The sequence below is a fragment of the Sceloporus occidentalis genome, unplaced genomic scaffold, assembly GCF_023333645.1.
Source record: "Sceloporus occidentalis isolate IW3139 unplaced genomic scaffold, rSceOcc1.0.p SCAF_3, whole genome shotgun sequence".
Classification (NCBI taxonomy): Eukaryota; Metazoa; Chordata; class Lepidosauria; order Squamata; family Phrynosomatidae; genus Sceloporus; species Sceloporus occidentalis.
This window is the reverse complement of record NW_028316983.1, coordinates 223,050,940-223,066,333: the sequence shown is the minus strand read 5'-3', so window position 1 is coordinate 223,066,333 and position 15,394 is coordinate 223,050,940. Positions and strand designations below refer to the sequence as shown.

Sequence of the window (15,394 nt, the reverse complement as noted above, 5' to 3'; positions counted from 1 at the left end):
TTTACTCCCGCCAGTGTTTCTGGTTTGAAAGCAAACATATTATTTATTTATTTATTTATTTATTTATTTAGTGCTGTAGATTTGCACAGTGCTGATCAATTTTCTTGTCTTAACTTCTATTCTAGAGTAAAGATATATTATTGGAAAAAGTAATAATTACTTTACTTTATACATGCTACAGAATCTAGTACATAAACATGCTTCAGAATATGAAAAGCTGTAAGTATCATGACTGCCATCAGTTTCAGGATGATATTATTACTTTAGAAGGCATTCAAGGCATTTTTAAAGCTATATAAAATTATTCTTAAAAAAACAATGAGATAATACTTACCTTGATCTGTATTGACTGTACAGCTGGCTGGTCAATTATATAAGTGTTCCAGTTAATAAAAAGGGTTTGTGAATACTGAACTTCTAATCTAAGATAATCACAGTCTATTTCTTCAAGGTGAAAATCACTGTATCTTCTCAAGTATCAAAATAAAATTAAACTGCACTTGTTATTTTGTTTACAACTGAATTACTGTGTGCAGCTGCATCAAGATCGGTCTTAGAAAGGTCCTAAGCACAGTCGTTTCTCCTCACAATACATTCACAAAGTCTCAGTCTGTCAAAAGTAATAGAACCAGTCACTCAGAACAATGCCCTTTTACAACTTTGCTGTCTTTTTTTTAAACAATAAAAAGCCCACTATGTTCTATTTCCAGTACTATACATAATTAAAAATCAATGAATAATATTGTGGTATTATCCTTTTAAGAGTGAGTTTAGCTGCCAGAGATATTATTGTGCATCTTAAGTCAATTATTATAACTAAGGACCCCTTGGAAACAACCAGTATTTGACCTGTCAACTGAAAATGGAGCAAAGAACAATCAGCAGGATTTTTTAAAGCAAATTAATTTAGTGGGTGCTAATGAGAAAGCATGAGAGACAACATGGTTTGAGTGTTGGATAGTGAATCTAGAGACCAGGATTTGAATTACCACTGAGCCATGAAACCCATTGGGGGATCCTGGAGAAATCACACTCTCTTGGCCTCAGAGCATGGCAATGGCACACACACACACACACACACACACACACACACACACACACACACCAACAAAGCTTGCTAAGAAACCTGTGAGATAGGTTCGCCTTAGGGTTACCATAAGACACAGCTTGAAGGCACACAACAACAAGTGAGAAAGCATTTTTCAAATACTATATATACTCAACTATAAGTCTAAAAAAATATGCCCAAAAATTGACCCTAAAATCCTGGGTTGACTTACAGTATATACAGGTCAATACAGTAATACTGTTTAGAAAGGTCTTGAAACAAGCATCACCTTGTATGCCTCGGCAATTATTTCTGAAAGAGCTGCCAAGGCAGGGAGTGTTTGTGAAACAGGTGGTCAACCTTCTAAATTCTATGTTAAAACCTTCTTTCCCCATCCTCTTCCTCCGTCTCTAGATCTCTGCTGCCCACCAAGGAACATTTCACTTCCCTTCTCAATCTGATGTTAAAACATTCTTTCCTCACGAAACACCCCATTTCCCTCCAGTTCTTTCCCTTCACAATCTGATGTTAAAACCTTCTCTCCCCACCAAACACCCTATTTAATTCCACTTCCCTTTCAATCTGATGTTAAAACCTACTCTCCCTATCGTCTTCCTCCCTCTCTGACCACCAAACCCCACTTCCCTACAGTCCCTTCCCTTTTCAATCCAATGTTAAAACCTTCTTCTGGCCTGAAGACGTCCAGACAAGAAGGAGGAAGGGATGTGGTGTTTCCCCCTTTACACCCTTTGTTACCTGTCCCTAAGTTTCACTCTCGACTTATCCAAGGGCCATATCAAAATCCATGATTTTGGCCTTAAACCTGCCCTCGACTTATACGTGAGGTCGACTTGTACATGGGTATATACAGCAGTTCAAATTAAAAACAAGTATTTTTCTGTCTTGGGGGGGAAAACTTCATTAAATAAGAACCTTTATTATTTACTTTCTTATTTGCTTCAGCAAAGTCTTCAAATCTTTGCTGTATTTTCTTAAGAACTCTTTAGCTTTCATAACTGTATTTATATGTCTCCTTTGTTTAGAGAACAATTATATTTCTTCTAACTTCTCCCATCTAAAGGAAATTTCTTATTGTTTCAGTTTATCAGTCAAAATCATATAGCTCTTTACTTTTGCAAAATTCTCAAAGGGATCGTTTTCATGATGAACACTTCCTTACTTCCCAACTTTGTTGTTTGTTGTTTTTCCAGGCTGTATGCATGCCTGGCTTAGTTTCTGCCTGGACCAAGTATTAGTATGGACTTCATCACATGGAGACCTATGTGCTTGCATCTTGAAAATGGTTAAAGTGCTGGCATCACAGAAAAGCAAGCCTGTTTGCTAATGCTTATCACACACAAGGCGTCAAAGGCACATTACTTAGGTTCCAATGTGAAGTTGGCTATCAAATGGGTGAGGACAAATCCCCATTGCTAGCTTGTGAAATACCTTTTGTGTGCATGCTCCAATCTGTCACTTCCACAAATGCCCCCCTTCTCCTCCTAGCCCACCAGCAGCAAAAAGGGAAAGAAAGAGGGATAGAGGGCATGTTGGGACCCCTTGCGCCTTTGCCCAGGGTTCTCTCTCTTTCTCTCGCCCCCCCAGCCCCACCTTCCCTCCCCAGCAATGGGGCTCCTTCACCCAATCCAGGGGTCTATCTTCTCCTCCAATGGAGGTGTCGCTGAAAGACCTGCCAGCTGGTGCCATTTTCTGTTTGTGATTTTCCTGTATACCAAGTCTCTAATCTTATTTGAGTAAAATCAACGATAGCATCACATGGTAACTTCTTTTCTGGTTCAATGCTTGAGTTCCCTCTAAAAGTTTGATCCATTTCTCATTCCATTTCTTCCCATCACTCTTTTAAAGCTCTGTTATTTATCTTATGTTCTCATTCAAGTTTCACTCATTTCCCTTAAAACAAAGACAATATTCTTTCTCTAGTAATTCCATAAGTGCTATCTAATTGAAGGGAACTTCTGTGGTTGAAGGGTGGAGTATAAATACATCAATAAATAAATATTTTTTCCTATCAGCTACTGCTGTTACTTGTTCATGCCTAGTACTGGAGGATCTAAAAATGGTAGTGCATGTGTTGCTAACCTGAAGGCTGGACTTCTGAATGGCTGTATATTGGGCTACCTATTTCAGAAACTTCAATTAGCTCTAAACATGGTAGCCAGATTGGTTACTGAAACATCTAGAGTAATCATATTACACCAATATTAAAAACATTCTATTGGCTGCCAATAAATTTCTGGTAAAGCATGACATGTTGGTTATTACCCTTAAAGCCCCACATGGTTTATAGGATCACCTTCTCTCATATACTCTCAAGTTCTCTGGGGGTTATCAACTTCAGTCAGCAAAACTAAACTGACAGCTGTTACCCAGAGGACATTTTCTTCAGCCAGCCCAAGATTGTAAAATGACCTGCTAAAGAAGATTGTCAGCTGATTACCCTATCCGCATTTAAAACAGCAGTAAAACTAGTCCCTTCCAGCTGACCTTTCCAGATTATTTTTAAAATATTAATTTTAAAGTATTGATTGACTAATTTTAATACGTATTAGCTGTATATGCCCTCTTAACTGATGTCATGTGTTTAATATGTTGTTGCTCCTGTCTCCCATAGAGAGAGGCAAGTAAGACCACAAGTTGAACATGAGTCAATAGAGCGATGAAACAGCTAAAAGGGCCAATACAATGCCCTATGAGGAACGACGTAGGGAGCTGGGGATGTTTAGCCTGGAGAAAAGAAGGTTAAGAGATGATATGATAGCCCTGTTTAAATATTTGAAGGGATATCATATTGAGGAGGGAACAACCTTGTTTTCTGCTGCTCCAGAGACTAAAACCCTGAACAAGGGATGCAAGCTACAGGAAAAGAGATTCCACCTCAACATTAGGAGGAACTTCCTGACAGTAAGGGCTGTTCGACAGTGGAACAAACTCCCTCGGAGTGTAGTGGAGTCTCCTTCCTTGGAGGTCTTTAAACAGAGGCTGGATGGCCATCTGTCGGGGATGCTTTGATTGAGAGTTCCTGCATGGCAGGGGGTTGGACAGGATGGCCCTTGTGGTCTCTTCCAAATCTATGATTCTATGAAATAAGAAAGAAAGAAAGAAAGAAAGAAAGAAAGAAAGAAAGAAAGAAAGTCCAGTGGTATCTCACCTCACTGAGTACAATTATCCCTCTTGTCAACTGAGGCAACATGCCCTGTATTCAATAATATTATAGTGAGAAAGGAAGATGCCAGGGCTTGGGAACTATGCTGCTTCCCACTGAGAGGATCTGTCACTGCTGCCTTAATTCACTCTCTTCTCAGCCTATTCCACCTCACTGTGCTGCTACACTATCTTCTACTTAGTCATTTTATGCTGCTATACCTTCTCTTCACCAACCTGCCCACTTGCCCTTCCATCACCACAGCCCTCTCAATTTTCTGCCCACTTACTCAACCCATAAGATCTGCTTCTCCTCCTTCTTTCACGTGCATCTGCTTGCTGCCCCTTCATTTTTAAATAGTAGTGGCATCAGCATCTTCCTTTCTGCTCCACCCCCTACCTGCTCAAATGTATAGCAGCTGCTGCTGTTATTTGCTATTGCTATTGCTTGCTATTGCTTCTTCAGAGAACTAGCAGCATTTTTTAAAAGAGTAGGAAGGTGGCTGTCATTAAGTCAGGGGCCAGAGCAGCACTGCTTCTCCAAACTCAGGTAGTGGGAAAGCTTGGGCTATCATTATTCACAAAAGCTTATGCTGTATACAATTGGATAGTCTTAGGTACCATAAAATTCTTTGTGTTTTCTGTCATAAAAAAATTACCATTGCTATATATGTATATGCCTTCAAGCCACTTGTTGATTTATGGCCACTCCATGAATTTCATAGGGTTTTGTTATGCAAGACTACATACCTGAAAACCTTAAAAGGTGTTTCTGTGTGTGTTTGTGTCAAAATAAGCACCAATGTCATTTGTCAGATCTCCCCTATTTTATTGCCACCTGTCTATATTATAAATTCTTCTTAAAACCTCATCCACCTGTAACTGCTGGTTTGATTCCTGCTGTGGCTCCATTAAAGTATTGCATTAAAGGGAACTGTCTAATTAAAAATAAAAATAATTTTAAGCCGCTCTAAGAGCCTTTAGGGCTGAAGAGTGGGGTATAAATACCGTAAATAAAATAAAATAAAGTATTTAATGGAATAGGAACAAAGGCCCTGTATAGACCAGCCTGAAATGCAAGCATGAGGGCAGAGTCGGGGTGTAGTCGCATGGCGTCATGGCGTGCCTCCAGTGCTGCGCCAAAAGGGCGCCATATAGCCACATCACCGTGGCTATGGCACCCTTTCAAGGGCACAAAAAGGAGCTGCTTTTTTGCGGCTCCTTTTTGCGCCCTCGAAAGGCCAGATCGGGGCCCTGGTTGCCACGGCCCCGATACAGCTAGGAAAGGGGCGGCGTCCCGCTGACCCTTCAGGGTGGCCTGTCGAGCCCCTAAATATTCTAAAGGCTCCAGATCCATCTGAAACTGGAAGCTAAGCAGGATCAGCCCTAGTTAGTACTTGGATGGGAGATCACCAATACCACGTACTGTAGACTATATTTCAGAGGAAGGAACTGGCAAAACTACCTCTGACTGTTCCTTGACTTAAAAAACCCATGAAATTCATGGGTTGCAGTGCTCATTCCCTCATGTGTAAACCCATTTAACTTAGTAAGATAAATGGTTAAGTAAATGGTTCAAAGCACTACACTATATGAGCCAAAGACAAGCATACATTAATTAATCTTCCTAAAAAGATGTGATTTCTTTTTTTTAATTGAAGCTACTTACTAAAAATCTAAAATCCATAGCAAATATCTTTGTACTACAATAAGCTTCTATCTGTACTCCCAGTTCCTCCTTTCTTCATGGTAACAATTAATTTGGCTCTATGCATTTCCTACTGATAGATCAGACCTCAGCTCCCTCCAGACAGACTAGGCTTTCCCCTCAAATTGCAATATTTTCTTGGATAGATTCATTTTAAATCTCAGTGAAATTGTGAATTTTCAATCAGCCCTGAAAAGCAGTAAGTAGCCCATTACTTGCAAAACAATAGCGCTGCATGTCTTGTCTTGTATCCAGAACGACTGGAAACTTACTTTTAGAATAATATTTTAATGATGATGCCAATGATTGGAATCCAAGTGGGTTCGTGGTCCGAACATAAACTGGTCAGCATTCCTAGAATCTTGATAAAGTCTGGTTTTTCAGGTAACATATCAACCCTACCCCAATCCCTTCTCATCATCCCATGTTGGAAATTTTTTTTAGAAAAGAAGCCAAACAGCAATCATAAAAGCCTAGAGGTAGATTTGCCATTTAAAGCTATTTAAAGCAATCCAACCACTGCTGGCCTGTTTATAGCCTAAAATAACCTGAAATGTTTCCATATTTACAAGCTACTCTCATCTGGTTTTATGCTGAAGAACTGATATAAAACTTTGAATCTCATTGATTCTACAAGAATAATATGGGGCTGTGTCTAATTTACAGAAAAGTGTTTTCTTTTACAGCACCATTCTGACATAAATTGTAAACAAATTAAATAATAATACAGATTGTTGTATACTTCTGAAAATTATTAACTTTCTCTTTTGATTCTCATTGGTCAAAAGAAATTACTTAAAAATGCAAATATAATCTGATTCAAACATAGATGACATCTCTCTTTGAGATTAAAAAAATGAACCAGCTTCTTACCTATCTGCCGTGTCACCTGCCACCTTTCCTCCTGATCCGTTTATGGACTCTTGCCTTGTGAGCCCTTGAGATCTACCTCTTTCCAATCCTGATATGGAATGCTCTTGCAGCTTTGCTTTTTTCTCCTGGGGTGCTTCTTCGTTCCGCAGTCCTCTAAAAACGTCTTGATCAGACTTCTGTGGTGTATTTGCTCCACTATTATAAAACCAGGCTCCGGATTTTGTGAGGATTTCTTGTTGTTTTCGGCACGAGTTACATACCCACATTACCTACATATAACATGCAGAGGAGATGTATATTACTTTCTCAAAAGAAGGCAGGACAAGAACAATTTTACACCAAATGTGTACCAAATATAGGCCTCCTTTTCTAGAAATAGGCCTGACTATCTCCTAAAAACTGAAGCATTGATATTTTAATTATACTTTTATTTTTAAAAATAGAAAAATCATTCAGTTTAGAAGTCTTATGATGTGTTTAATTATACCAGACAATAAGCAATTCAGATACAGTAGCCAGATCCTTAAATGTACAGTAGAAAATACAACAATTATCTTCAGTGGAACTTATTCCTCAATAAGCATGTTTTGTACTGTATCCTACCTGTTCCAGGAATAATTTTCTCCATGTATAATTTTTGACATTAAAGTCACAATAAATAAATAAAATGGACTAAATCACTTTAGTCACTCATCAGAATATCATAAGAGCCCTGCTGGCTAAAACCAAAGCTCTATCTAGTTAAGCATCCTGTTTCCCACAGTGGGTAACCAGATGCCCTCAGAAAGTCCATAAGGCTGGTATGAATGCAATAGCCTTCCCCTGCTGTTGCTCCCCAGAAACTGGCACGGGGACATATTGTCTCTGAACTTGGAGGTGAGATCATTGAATGTACGTGCATGTTTACACATATAAATAGAAAGTGTATCTTTCATAATTCTCTGTAAGAGTGACAGGAAGGATCATGTGCAAAGCACCTGTTGCCAAAACAAAATAGTAAACCCTGAAACACATAAGTTATGGGATACTTTTTAAAGAGAATGGTAACTTTTAGTAGTAAACCAATAGATGATTGTGGCTGTGTTCCCAAAAACATCTGTGTAATAAGAAGGCACCATTTACAAGTGGAACCATCAGCAGGTCCACAGCTTCCTTACAAAATGAATTGAGCTTTTCTACACCTGTGTATGAAGATTATACATAAAGCATCTCTGCAGTTGCATGTAACTCAAATAATTAAAATTCAGTTTGGCAGTATTTAATACTTTTTAAACTTTGACTGCAATAATCCTATCAATAATGCTCATGGCTTAGTCAGTTCATGATCATTATTTCCATACAGTTCATTATGTTTCACATTACATTTCAAAATATATAGCTATAAAGATTAAGTATGAATATGAGAAGTACATTTTTGAAAACACATGCAGCACAGAAATATATTTGTTAAAGATCACAGAATGGCTGTGACTACACATCAAGCAATCATTTAGTCATATAGTGGGATTTCTTGGTGTACAAACAAACTGAGTAGCAGAAGATACAGAAGACATGCTTTTATATTCTGCATATCAGAACTTGTTAGAGTACTATTATATTATACTAATCTAGATCCCACTTTTATACCAAAAATTTTTAAAGACATCCCTAGATCACTGTTTTTATGATGGGGGAGATAAGTTTTTCACAGGAGTAAAAACAATGAAGAATCTCATAGTAGCTGAAGGACTACCTGTAACAAATCACAATGTGGTTGAGAGCAATTCTGGTCACTCTCATTCACCAAAGGTACTTCTAGAACAGAGATGAGTATCTTCTTCAGCATGAGGGGCCAGTATTCACCCCAACAAAGCTTCTCAGAACCCAGTCAGAGCTGCCCTCCACCAACTGATGTCTTCATCACATATACATCACCCAGAGAGTCTCTAGTAGCCAGGTTCATAAACTCTCCTAGCACCAAGATACTGAGATATCTGACGTAGAACATATTTCAGTATCTTCTCTCTGTGAAATCCTTCTATTTGGCACCTAGGGATCATTCAGACGTCAGGTTAGGTGAGCATAATGATTCGAATAAGCCAATTTACACATTCCAAGTTTGTTATTCACATTATTTTTTCATCAGAACTGCATCTCTTTGCATTTCTCCATGTTTTGTTGCTCACACATTCTTGCCAGCCCTGTGCCTCCCCCACAAGGGTGCTGGCGAGACCTGTGAGGAACTATCCCCAGCCAGGTGTCTCAAGGCGGCTACAGCGGTGGCAATATCTCACAGGCTGCCAAGAGACATTGGCAGGAAGAGGGAAACGAAAGAGGCAGAGTCCTCCTCTCCCCTCATCAGAGGGGAATGATGCACAGGGCATGCAGGGTTCAAGGTCTATTCACATCATTATTCACACTGCTGATAATGCAAATATTTTGAATAAACTTGGAAAAGAACCTGGTACCAATTATCCTGGGTTAAGTGGGGGGGGGGGGTGGCAACAAAAAAAGAGCCCCACCCAAAAAAATCTGATTCGGGTGCATTCAGGATGCATGTGAATAACAAAGATTCAATCTGGATTCGTTCATGCCAGACCTGATCTTCTTCCCCACCACCATTCTCTTGTCCTTTTGTATTGTGTCTTTTTAGATTGTAAGCTTGAGGGCAGGGAACCGTGTAATTAAAAATAATAATTGTAAGCCTCTGAGAGCCTGTAGGGCTGAAGGGCGGGGTATAAATACTGTAAAAAAATAAATAAATCCTGGAGCCCCTTAGACATGTGCCAGCCAGAAAGGAAGAAAGCTTTAGAGAACTCTGTCTTTCCTGGCCAGCAGCATTCTTGTCCTTCATTCCCAGCTCAACTTTCTGCTTCAACTGGTACCCCCTCAATCCAGTACACCTAGGGATGCCATATCATGCCAGTAGGCAGGACAAACCCGCTTTTGGCACTCCGGGCCCAGTCCCGGTCCAGTTTTGCCCCAAAGGCGGGACTGCCCCACACACGGCCACCCACCTTCTCCTCCTCCACCTCCTTCTCTTGTTCTGGCTGCGCACGGCTGCTCATGCAGCCGACAGGCCCTCAGCCACAGCCTCCTCCTCCTCCTCTGGCTCCGCCTCTGCCTCCCAAGCCCAAGGAAGTGCCTAGCGCGGAGGCGGTGGGTGGCTGCCTGCCTGCTGCCTTGGCGCGCAGGTGGGGGGAGCGCGCCAAGCCAGTCAGGCACCTCCGCCTCCTCCTCTGCCTCCGCCTCCCGAGCCTAAGGAAGTGCCTAGTGTGGTCGCGCAGAATCACGCGAGGTGGAGGTGCCTGCCTGGCTTGGCGCACTCCCGCCCGCCCATGCGCCAAAGCAGCAGGCAGGCAGCCACCCACCGCCTCCTCCACCTCGCACACCTCTGCGCGACTGTGCTAGGCACTTCCTTGGGCCCGGGAGGCGGAGGTGGGTGGCTGCCTGCCTGCTGCCTTGGTGCGCGGGCGGGCGGGGAGCGCGCCAAGCCAGGCAGGCACCTCTGCCTCCTCCTCTGGCTCCGCCTCCACCTGCCGGGGCCAAGCCAAGCGCCAGGCGGTGGGTGGCTGGCTGGCTGGCTGGCTGGCTGGCTGGCTGGCTGGCTGGCTGGCTGGCTGCCTGCCTGCCTGCCTGCCTGCCTGCCTGCCTGCCTGCCTGCTTGCTGCCTTGGCGCGCGGGTGGGGGAGCGCGCCAAGGCAGCCACCCACCTCCTCCTCCACTTGGGCCCAGGAGGCAGAGGAGGAGGAAGGAAGGAGGAAGGGAGGGAGGAAGGAGGGAGGAAGGATGTGGAGGAAGAAGAGGAAGAGGATAGCGATGATGATGATGATGATGATGATGATGAAATGAGCCAGCTTCTGAGGCACGACCAATGTAAGTTTCTCTGATTTTTACAAACTCATGCGCAGTGAAAAAAACCCCAAAGTCCCTTGACCAAGTACACACTTCTGAGAAGTACAGTTGAATCCGAGGGCAAACCCACTTCTTGTTAAACCACCTTGACATGTTCAGTATGAATGCATAGCATGTTCAGTGGGAAACCCAAAGAGTTTGGTTATACAATAAGCCTCTGAAATATGCAAGAGGCCATCTTAAGTAAAGCCATGTTCAATGCCCAAATGTGCTGGCCAGAAAGGGAAGTACATTTCTGGCCTCTGTCTAGGAATAATGCCCAAATGCCCTCCATTTTGATCATGCCTAAGAAACATGCATTTATAGTAACATTTTTTTTAAAAAATCAATTTTTTCGCATGTCCTCCATTTTTTAAAAATGTGCCCTCCATTTGAAAATTTTGTCCTACATTTGTCCTACATTTGTCCCGGTTTGGAGGTCCAGACTTATGGCAACCCTAAGTACACCATCCTATCCATGCAGTACAATGAGAAAACTCCCCAGAGGCATGTGATATTGCAGGGAGTTCTGGACATTTTTTATTATTATCCAAAATGACTTGGGGGCGAAAAAGGAAGAGTGAGCTTTGCAGAATGAAGTGATTTGGCAGGGAACATGTAATACGACTGTGTGGACTCTTCTAAAACCTTTTGGAGGAGTGAAGAATAAATGTAACCAGAGAGGTTGGCCTCATATTGCATGTCTTGACTGAAAGTACTTTACATATACCTTTCTCAACCTCAAGTCTGTCATACCAAAAGCAGAGTATTGAAATTAATGAACTCTTCAATAACACTTGGAGAGGGAGAAAATGAATGTACAGATGTCGAATACACAAACAAAACAAATAAAAATAATGAAATGGGAAAGCATTGACAGGGGAGAGAGAGAAAAAGAAATAGAGTTCAATTCTTCAGCATCAGTTTTTGAAATCTGTGGTTATTTTAAAATGTAGTCATTTTAAATGTTCTGAGCAATTTTATGCTAGCTCTACACAGTGATAGAAGCAGACACTTCAAGGAGATGGAAGCTTTGCACTATAGACAAAAATCCATTAGACCTTGCTAACTTTGACAACTACAGGCCAGTCTCTAATTTGCTGTTTGGCAGAAAGATGCTGAAAAGTAATAGCAACACAACCCCAGGTTCTTCTGAAAACAGATTATTATTTTGAGACAAAGACTGTCATGGTGCTTTGCTTGATGACCTATGCCGGGAAGGGGTAGTAAATTTCCTAGTACTCTTGGCAGCTTCTACTGTACGATCTGCCATGGTATCCTTCTGAGCTATCAAAGTTGGAGGTACTACTTTGTGGTCATTATACCTTGCAGTATTTCTCTTTTTCGCCCCCAGAAAACAGATTTCATATAGTGGTGCTTTTGGGTCAGGCTTTGGACATGAACATACTTCAGTGAAATTGATGAGATTCTATTTTGACCCCCATGCTTTGTATCACATACAGTGGGTCCTTGTTATCCACTGGGGTTTGGTTCCAGGGCCCCCTGTGGATAACAAAATCCATGGATGCTCAAGTCCCATTAAAGTCAATGGCATAGCAAAATAGTGTCCCTTATATAAAATGGAAAATCAAGGTTTGCTATTTGGAATGTATACCTTTGAGGGGGGGGGCATATTTTCAAGCTGTGGATGCTTGAATCTGTGGATTTAAAAATCCGTAGATAAGGAGGGCTGACTGTATATGAAACTGCTGGAAGAAGTTGGATCAGGGGTCAATAGTCTGCTAATAACACCCCTCTCTTTTTCAACGTACTTCAATTAAGCTGTTCCCATGAACAGGTCTGAAAGCAACACTGGACCAAAAGAGACTGAATAAAGCTCAATATAAACAATGACCAATAAAACTCAATCCAAACAATAATCAATGCAATTGGTTGTGATAGGTGATCCATTGACTAGCTATCTGGGGAAGTGCACATCTGTGACAGAATCAGTCTCTCTCAAGCAGCAGGATCATAGTTGTAAGTTCTTGGATCCAGTATTGCTTCTGAATTCTTAAGTGGCAGAAGAGGTTCAAAGTTGCTTTTTGCCAACTCTGGCTGGTTTGCCACCATAAGAAAAAAAGACATTAGCTGTCATTTTCCATGCTCCGGTGACTCCCAGATTACATCCCTTTGATATCCCTGCCCTAGGTTTTTAAGATTGGATTTACAGTGTGTAGGAAACTAACATTCTAATCATTCACATGGAAAGGCTGTAACTCAGTAGTAAAACCCATATTTTCCATGCAGAAAGTCCAAGGTTCAATCTAGTATGACTAAGAAACAATACTGCCTAAAACCAAATGGACTCTATGGGCAAATGAATCTGACTTGATATAATATAGCTTTCTATCTTCTTATAAGGGATTAAACTTTTTTGTGTGATGTATTCATCTCTGATGCCTTTTCAGAAGCTTTTGATCCACCAGGTACTGGAGTTGTTGCTGCTGTTGTGTGCCTTCAAGTAGTTTCTGACTTATGGTGACCCTAAGGTGACCCTATCATGGGATTTTCTTGGCAAGATTTGTTCAGAGAAGGCTTGCCATTGTCTTCCCCTGAGGCTGAGAACATCTAACTTGCCCAAGGTCACCAAGTGGGTTTCCCGTCTGAGCTGGGAATCAAACTCTGGTTTCCAGAGTTGTAGTCCAACATTCAAACCACTATGCCATGCTGGGTCTCTAAGTACTGGGGAGTTAAATATATATTCTTACTGCTTCTTTTATGTGGTTTTACACTATTGTTTTATGTTATTTTTAATTGGATGGTTTGTTTTTATTTTTACTTTTTGGCTCAAAGGCAATATTTTTATTGCCTTTCAGTCACTTCATTACTTATGGCAGCCCTACGGCGAACTTATGGGGAGTTCTGAGACTGAGAGTGTATGACACCCAAGGTTATCTAGTGGATTTCCACGGCCAAGCAGGGCTTTGAACCTGAGTCCCCAGAGTCACAGTCCAATACTCAAACCATTATGCAATGAATATTTTTTGTTTTTTAAGATTTTTAAGATTAATAATGAAGCCTTCCAGCTTCAGTCGATCTTGGATGACACCGATTTTCTGGACCCATTTCAAACCGGCTTCCGGGCTGGCTATGGAGTTGAGACTGCCATGGTCGCCTTAGTTGATGACCTCCGTCTGGGCATGGACAGGGGGAGCGTGTCCCTGTTAGTGCTTCTGGACATCTCAGTGGCCTTCGATACCATCGACCATGGTATCCTTCTGGGACGCCTGAGGGAGTTGGGAATTGGGGGCACTGCTTTGCAGTGGTTCCATTCCTACCTCTCGGGCAGATCCCAGATGGTGGAGCTGGGGGACTGTCGCTCCGATAGGAGGGCCCTGACATCTGGTGTCCCTCAGGGAGCGATTCTGTCCCCTATGCTATTCAACATTTACATGAAGCCGCTGGGAGAGATCATCCGGAGACATGGGGCGCGGTGTTATCAGTACGCTGATGACACCCAGATAATTTTCTCTATGTCTCCGACTGATGCAGTAACTAAGGATGGCATCTCTCCTCTAGATGCCTGCTTGGCGTCGGTAATGGGCTGGATGAGGGAGAACAAACTCAGTGTGAATCCAGGGAAAACGGAAGTACTGGTGATAGGTTCCCCGGTTTCGGGTGGTGAGATTTGTCACCCGGTCCTGAATGGGGTCACGCTCCCCCTGAAGGACTCGGTGCGCAGCTTGGGAGTACTCCTTGATTCGTCGCTCCAGCTAACTTCTCAGGTGGATGCGACGGTCAGGAGTGCTTGTTATCAGCTACGGCTGATACGCCAGCTGCGTCCCTACCTGGACCGAAAGGACCTTGAGTCTGTTGTACATGCTTTGGTAACCTCTCGATTAGATTTCTGCAATGCGCTCTACATGGGGCAACCCTTGTACCAAACCCGGAAGCTGCAATTGGTGCAGAACATGGCAGCCAGATTGGTCGCTGGTAGCTCCAGGTCGGACCATATAACACCTATTTTAAAAGACCTTCATTGGCTGCCTATTTGCTTCCGAGCTCAATACAAGGTGTTGGTTTTGACCTATAAAGCCCTAAATGGCTTGGGCCCAGGGTACTTGGAGGACCGCCTCTCCCCACATAATCCGCCTCGCACGCTCAGAACTTCCGGGACCAAACTGTTGGAGGTCCCTAGGTCCAACTTGATGCGGACCTCACAGAGGGCTTTTACTATTGCTGCCCCTTCTCTCTGGAATAAGCTCCCTGCAGAGCTTCGCTCCGCCGCCTCATTAGCTGTCTTTAAGACACAGCTGAAAACATATCTATTCCGGCTGGCCTTCCCACCTTAGACTGTCTGTTTTTTCCTGCTCTCCTTTTCCCTTTTGACCCCGGACCATTGTAAACTCCTTCTCTCTTCTCCTTGCCCCTGACATGTATATTTTATTGTCTTCCTGTTCCGTTTTTGTACTAATGTTTTTAACTGTTATATTGTATTTTTATCTTGTATTGGAATGTTTTAATATTTTTGTAAGCCGCCCTGATCATATCTATGGAAGGGCGGGGTAGAAATAAAATTAAAAAAAAAATTATTATTATTATTATATTTCAATCAATCAATAAATAAAGATTGCCTGAAAAAAGCCTGATAAATTATCCAGAAGCAAAGATTACCTAGAAAGACCTGGATAAAGCATCCACTTTTAAATCATTAGCACATCTCTTAAACACATATCATTATCCTGTGTTGCAGTTTGTGTACAACTATAGTGTCACATCTTAGTAGT

The 15,394-nt window shown here is 42.0% G+C and overlaps 1 protein-coding gene across 48 annotated transcripts in view; it reads right to left on the bottom strand.

Annotated features, from left to right (window-relative positions):
• The window catches only part of RIMS2 (regulating synaptic membrane exocytosis 2), a 454,948-nt gene that overhangs the window by 335,382 nt on the left and 104,172 nt on the right, over positions 1-15,394 (bottom strand). For 47 of the 48 annotated variants that reach the window (XM_089517761.1, XM_089517766.1, XM_089517768.1 and 44 more), the window contains one exon: positions 6,792-7,060. In XM_089517761.1, coding sequence (XP_089373887.1) covers positions 6,792-7,060 — 269 coding nt within the window. Of the gene's footprint in view, positions 1-6,791; positions 7,061-15,394 lie in introns of those variants that run through there. The other variant, XM_089517805.1, reaches the window with a different exon arrangement.